The sequence below is a fragment of the Montipora foliosa genome, unplaced genomic scaffold (genome assembly GCF_036669935.1).
Source record: "Montipora foliosa isolate CH-2021 unplaced genomic scaffold, ASM3666993v2 scaffold_249, whole genome shotgun sequence".
NCBI lineage: Eukaryota > Metazoa > Cnidaria > Anthozoa > Scleractinia > Acroporidae > Montipora > Montipora foliosa.
The window spans coordinates 180,001-187,189 of record NW_027179551.1 but is presented as its reverse complement, the minus strand read 5'-3'; the positions used below and the strand labels follow the sequence as shown (position 1 = coordinate 187,189).

At 37.8% G+C, this 7,189-nt stretch overlaps 1 protein-coding gene across 1 annotated transcript in view; it reads left to right on the top strand.

Annotated features, from left to right (window-relative positions):
- The first annotated feature begins 236 nt into the window (after window positions 1-236).
- Window positions 237-7,189, top strand: part of LOC137986613 (stress-induced-phosphoprotein 1-like) — a 14,736-nt gene continuing 7,783 nt past the window's right edge. Inside the window, exons 1-9 of the mRNA XM_068833582.1 lie at window positions 237-284; window positions 388-597; window positions 1,148-1,289; window positions 3,082-3,226; window positions 3,462-3,538; window positions 4,714-4,811; window positions 5,374-5,500; window positions 5,973-6,075; window positions 7,105-7,189. The exon at window positions 7,105-7,189 is cut by the window's right edge and continues 36 nt beyond it. Coding sequence (XP_068689683.1) covers window positions 267-284; window positions 388-597; window positions 1,148-1,289; window positions 3,082-3,226; window positions 3,462-3,538; window positions 4,714-4,811; window positions 5,374-5,500; window positions 5,973-6,075; window positions 7,105-7,189 — 1,005 coding nt within the window. The 5' untranslated portion in view covers window positions 237-266. The remainder of the gene's footprint in view (window positions 285-387; window positions 598-1,147; window positions 1,290-3,081; window positions 3,227-3,461; window positions 3,539-4,713; window positions 4,812-5,373; window positions 5,501-5,972; window positions 6,076-7,104) is intronic.

The following is a 7,189-nucleotide window of genomic DNA, read 5'->3' as shown; positions in this document are numbered from 1 at the left end:
TTGCGTGCCAAAGCAATCATGGTAGAGCAAAGTCATGGTGGATTAACAGCACAAGGAAATCCAATGAAAAAATTCTGAAAGGACATCATTCATCCAACATTTTTTACCATTTGACGACTTTATGGGACTGATAACATATCAAGTTGACCACGCCTTCATCGATCTTGTCCTTACCTGTCGGCGGAGCCCTCGTTTGGTTTGATCAGAGGATTCCGACTACTCAAATGCGCTTGCTTCGCTTCACACGTGCTCATTAAGACCCCAAGATGGCGGATGCCGTCAAGGTGATACGATGAGATTTTTTTTATTTCTAAGCCAGTTTCGTTCAAAAATTTGCAACCTTCGAAGGATTATTTTACGTAAATATATTGTGTTTCTTAACTGCAGGCAGCTGAGCTGAAAAACAAGGGCAATACATTTCTCCAGGCCGGAGATTTCGCAAAGGCGATCGAGTGCTACACAGAGGCTATTTCATTAAATCCGTCGGAGCATGTCTTCTACAGCAATCGATCGGCCGCCTATGCGAAGGATAAGAAATACGAGCAAGCACTAGCTGATGCCAAGAAATGTGTAGAGTTGAAACCGGATTGGGGAAAGGTTTGAAGCTTCACTCTTTAAATGTCGATATGTACTTGTTTCGTAGCGTTTCAGTTTGAGTCGTAGTAACTTTATTACCGTGTCAGAACCTTCTAGTTTGGGAGATATCCCCTTCTAATGTGGGGACACAAATAATAATAGATCACATTATTGACAAAGAAATACTATCCTCTAAATTCTAAAATTAAGTCATATATACATATATGAAAAAAAGACTATGAAATAAGAATTGAAGAAGTCAGTTAAGAATTACAATGAGCACAGCCCCTACAGCCATCATCTAACAGAGAGCTAAGGTCACGCTTTCGTACATGGTTTTTAAAACTGGCTAACGAAGTAACTGATCTGTCTGCAGCTGTCAGTTGCCAGTTGTCAGTTTGAGTTTTTGGTTGAGTGAAGCTCCAGCACTTGGAGTACACAATACAGAACACATTACAATATAGAACAACTTATCTCCAACTAGAGCAGATTGGGATAGATGCTATGCAAATGTTTAATAATGATAATATTATTATTAATAATTTTTAAAGATTCATTTCTTTTATGTAAGGGGTATTCAAGACTTGGCGCAGCCCTATCATTTCTTGGGCGGTATGCGGAGGCAGAAAAAGCTTACAGCAGAGGTCTGCAGCTAGATCCTACCAATGAACAACTGAAAAGTGGTTTGGAAGAGGCAAAAGCACAAGCAGCACGTTAGTGTTTTATTTAGCTGCATGGCAAGTTTTCTTACTAAAATTATCAGTTGAGTATGCACTTAGGAAAGTTTCGTGATAAATTTTCAACATTTAAGTTCCCATGTTGTCGAGGGCAACTTGCTTCGGTTCCAAGAGTAATTTTTAGGGCCTTGATGTCTCGAGCAATAAAGCCTGCTATAATCTACAAATAGTGACAGTTAAATCAAACTGGTGACCGTTACTAGTTAAGTGATGTCAAAACCTGAAAAAGTTACCCTTGGAAACGAAACCAGTTGCCCTTGACAACACTGAAACGTAGTCACCAAACTTCCCTAGTGGTGCACTCATCTGAGAATTACAAAAGGGGTGGGAATAGGGAGCTCCACCCCTTAGAGAACTTGCCAGGCTGTTACTGGCATTTTAGAATTACTTAATACATTGTATTGAGTTTAACCCAATCATCCCTGGAGCGACCCCCATTGTTGAGTAAAATTGTCTGTCGTTAGATGGAGTTAAGTCTGTAAGTCTCACTCTCAGGACTGAGAGGGTTAAGGGCTGAAATCTAAGAGGCCTTTCCGGGAGGGAGGGGGGGATCCTGTGTCACTTGTCTGACGTTTCGAGCATTAGCCCTTCATCAGAGCGAATCGAGGAATTTTGGGTTGTGTGTAGTTTTTATAGTGGAGTAGGAGCTGATGAATATACCACACAAACCAACCAGTGTGCAGTTTAACAAAACAAAATATGAGAAAAGGGCTGAATTATCAAGGGGATAGTATTGCGCATGTAATGTTGCAGATAATAATTACAATTTTGTCCCATGTCTTCAAATTTGAAGCAATATTTGTGATGAGAAACAAAACAATTGTTTCATTTCTTTATTTTTTTTTAGAAAAAGTAGCGACAAAGTGGCAACTGCTAACCCTTTTATATTGTAATAGTCACAAATTTGCAACTACCCCAGATATTTTAGTCTCAAAAGGAAAAAAAAAATCAGTCGCAAATATGACTGTATTGGTTGCAGTTTTGAGCTTTGCAAATAGACTATATATATCAGCAGAAAATTGAAAGAACTAGCGCTTTTTTTTATCTGTGGAACAATAACTGCAATAATTTTTCTTGTTTTCTGTGATTCAATGGTCAACAGTTACTTGATGAATAATGCCTCGCTAACTATTTACTCAGGCAACTCAAATATCATGGTTACAACATTACAGGTGTATTTGAAATGTGAAGAAAAGCCTTTGAAGCATACATTGTATGTGATTAGAGTGGATGCTCGATTGGAAAAAAATATTTGCTTTAAACTCAGTTGAAACCTGATGTCCCTATTAAACCATTAACCCCTGAGAATGACACTTAATAGATTTACTCTTTCTAATGCCAGACAATTTTACTAGTCTGTGGGGGGCATCCTAGGGCATTTGACGTGTGAATGGGCAAGGGCGTAGGCTAGGGAGGGGGGGGTCCTGGGGTGCCTGTGATGACACCCCCCCCCCCCCTTTGTAAGCCGCTTTTTACTCAAACAACCTACAATATTCAGGTTGCGAAAACGTAAGTACCCTCTGTTTGACACAGTGTGACCCCCCCTTTGAAAATTCCTGGCTACGCCCATGATGGGTTAAAACACTTTTATAATGTAGGAAATGTCACTCTGGAGGTTATTTCAAATTCCATTTCTTCTGGGGACTGGGGGGCTTATTTAATTAATTTCACATAAAAGTTTTGTCACTTATAATCCTTGTTGGTGGCAAACATGCTCTTGTTGTTATTAGATCTACTGTGTTGATGAACAATTCAATTATTTCGACAGGCAATAGCCCAATGACAAATCCATTTGCTACTCCTGACTTGTATGTTCGTTTGGCCACAAACCCTAAGACCAAACAATTTTTGGAGCAACAGGATTACAGAGAAACAATTGAAGCTCTCAGGCGCAATCCTCAGCTGCTTGGCACGTAAGTCATATCCAACTGATTTTTATTAGGTGTTTAAAACCACCACTTGAAAAACTGTTGTTACATACACTGTAGTTTGTATTGTCACAAATAAATTAGTAATAAATTGGGAAAAAAATATTTTGAATAAATTATCATAAACAGCTGAGAACCTACATTGCAGTGAATGGATTGTCAGTACCTTAATTTAGTAATATTCAATACTCTAATTTTGCAGTTACTGTAATTCTTTTAGTCATCTTCAGGATCAGAGGATCATGCAAACCATTGCAGTATTGCTTGGAATTGATGCTGATGTACAAGATACTGAAGGCGTGTATTAACAGAGTTTTTGGTAACCTTAAACTCTTAAAGAGGCTATATCATGCAATTGTAATTAATGTATGCCCATAAAAAACTACAGAACAACATCAAATAGAATTTAAAAGAAAAGTCAAAGAGATGCATGTATTGACAAAAAGAGATAATATTGAAACAGATTGCAATATTTTAGATAATCTTGAAAAAAGATTCAAGTTTATGACAAGTCCAGAAATGTCCAGAAATACCTCTAATTAGATGCATGCAAATTTCGACAAGCATCACAAAGTGTCACCTTTCTCTTGTCCTCAACTTCAACATCACTTATGTCTCGGAATACAGAAAATTAACGTCAAAGTGTCCCCAAATGCTACCCCTCAAGTGGGTATAAACATCTGCATTTACCTTAAGCTAAAAATAACGTAAACCTTTACCCTTTCCGTATTGTGGGAAATAGGCAGCAAAATGAATGCTTACACTTAAAGGGACACTTTGTGTTGGATATCAAGATTGGGCATTCATTTCTGGACGTAAGTGGACAAATGAATCTGGTATAATGTATACCGTAAACACCTGCAGATAAGCTGCAGCTTTTTTCCCAAAATCGTCGCAAGGAATCAGGGGTGCAGCTTATCTGTGGGAACATTTGAAAAAGGCTGCTCCCGGTGTCCAGTTTTCTATCTTCTCATCTGATCTAATGCCAGGTTACTAAGCTACGAACGTTCCGGGCACATTCTTGTCGCATTGCAAAAATTTATGGAAAAACTGTGTTGAATGAAGAAATTCCTGTCAACAAAGTTGGTAGAAACGATGTTCATTATATTAAAGTGTTAAAATTATTTTGGGTAAGACTTTGAAGTATTTTCTGCTTCAGTGTTAATAGTGAATGTATGTTGGATAAACAGTGGATGAAGAAGACTTTGGATTTGTTTTGATTTCTTTCAAAAATTGTTTTTCCAAAATTTGAGCTGCTAAATTAAGAGTGCGGCTTACCTGCGGGTGTTTACGGTAATTTTATCAGTAAAGGAGGTTCAAGTGACCATTTTGTTGCTCAAGACTCAGGATTAACTAAGTTAAAAGGCTTGCCATGACCTAGCTGGAGTTTCTCCGGTAATAGAATCCGTCAATAATAGTAATAACAATAACTTCTCATTCTCACATTCCGTTACCATTTTATTATTTTACAGAACCTCCTCCACCACCGCGTCAAGAGGAGAAGGCACCAGCTGAACCAATGGAGACAGAGCCTGAACCAGAACCAGAAGTGGATCTTGCTCTTAGACAGGTAATGAGATAATTATTGTTTTGGAGATTAACCTTTAATCCTTTCCATCAATACCAAACAATAGGCTCACCTGATATTTGTCTCATGAAACCTTGAAAAAGCCCCCTATTTTCACTTATCACTTTTTGTATTTCCTTGATTAACTCCAGTTAACATGGAAAAAATTAGCTTAATCTATTGACTCCTGAACTTCTGCCCATTGGCAAATAAATAAATCGTCTGGTATTTGACAGAGTGAAAACAATTAAAGTCTCACTCCTAGGAGTCAATGAGTTGAATAAAAAAAGCTATTATTGAGTTTAGGACAACAGCACATTTCAGTTAAATTACTGACCATTTATTTTGTAAACCTCAGGCTTAATCTTTGTATTGCTTGTTTTGATTATCTTGCAAGCAGTTCCCCCCTATCCCCTACCCCCTCCCCACCCCATCCGAGGCACAGGAAAAAGATACCCTACTCTTTGAACTGGGTAAATAAGATAAAAGATCATGACAAGATGCTGTGAAAGCATTGTCACCGCTCTCTAGGTTTTTCTAAACGTAACTAAATTTCATTTTCCAGAGTCTAGAGGAGAAAGAGCTGGGAAATGCTGCATACAAGAAGAAAGATTTTGAGACAGCTTTGGAGCACTATGGCAAAGCTATTGAACTTGATCCAACCAATGCTAGCTTTCTCACCAACAGAGCGGGTTAGTTATTGAACGTGTCCTTACTGTGTTGTATCTACATGTACAGCCCTGTATGAATCCTTTTATGTTGAAATGATCGTGACAATAATGTGAACAACTTGAGCAGGTTCAAAGAAGACTGCAATAATGATGCATTGTAATTCAGCTGGCAACAGAGCTCAGGGTTTGCGCTGTCTTGTCTCATGTACTTCATTTTTAAGGCACGTCTCTACAAAATGCATCAGGAATCCATTAGTGCCAACTATAGACCCTTCTCCAAAATGGCAGCAACGGATTTGAAAGAATTAAAATTGAACTGAATGAAAAACTGATACCAGAAATAGATTAAGAGCTAACAACACTTATTTGTGACATCTCCGCAAAGTACCATAAAGCTACATTACATTAGATATGTAAGCAAGAAGTGGTTTTATACTTAAATAAATTGGTAACTGAAGCCAGGTTTCATTGTGTATTATTTTTGTTTTTTTAGCTGTGTATTTTGAACAAGCAAAGTTTGATGAATGCATAGAAGAGTGTAATAAAGCAGTTTCTGTAGCCAGAGATCATGGTGGAGGCTATCAAATGATTGCAAAGTAAGAACATAAGCTGCATTTCAAGGCTGCAACGATACACCTATGCTTAAATAAACCGTGAAGTTTATTGCCACAATCTGAATACGTAAAATAATTTAAACAAGATAGTGCATTCTTGCTGCACAACAAAACATCCTCCATTGACAAAATTAATTTGTAGAGTCACTGTGTTAGGTAACCCATTGACTCCCGGGGGTTCCCCATTGACGAGTAAAATCGTCTGCCCTTAGACAAATACTAATTAGTAAAATACTAAGTATGGCTGGTTCAGGCTGGTCTGGGAATCAAAGGGTTAAATGATCCTTAACCTTTCCCCCATATTTACGGGATTCCTTAATGACAAGTGAAATTACCTGTATTGTCTGGCATCAGACCAACTCAGTAAAATCTGTAACTGTCAATCTCTCCTTTTAATTTCTGCCATTTGATAATAATCTTGAGAGTTTTTCTAAGAATATTACTGTAAAATGCATAGTTTCTTTAAAGTTAGTTTCATTAATAGGTGCTTATTTTGTTCCTTTTCGAATGCTGTGTATTTTTGTATGAAACGCAATTTAAAACTGTCAGTGTCTATGTCTGGTGTGTATATGATTAAAGAAGAAAAAAAATTCCATGGCAATCAAAGTTCAAAACATCTAGGCAGGGCTAGAGTTGAATAATTGGATCAAATCTCTAAAATATTGGCAGAATAGAAAAATAATTGCCTCTGTGTTTGCTGGGGTTCATTTAAGCAAGCCCTGTAATCCAAGATGGTGAGTGGCAGTCATAGCAGATACAGAGACAACCCTTTGAAGAAATTTTATGGAAATAGATTCACTGACTGTGAGGGGCTTCAAAACAAGGAAGGCAAACAACTTATAGATTGTTACAGTCAGGTTGCCATAAGGGACTTTGTTGAAGAACATATTACAGCACTCTGCTGTTTATGGCTCTCGTTGGTTAACAAATTTGTGCTCAGCATATACGCTCGGTTCCCCTGACAGTACATCTATCTTAACGTCTAAGTGTAAGCATTCTTGTTTTGTATAGAGCTTATGGCAGGATTGGAAATGCTTACAACAAGCAAGGAAAGCTCACAGAAGCCATTGATGCATACAATAAATCTTTGGTTGAA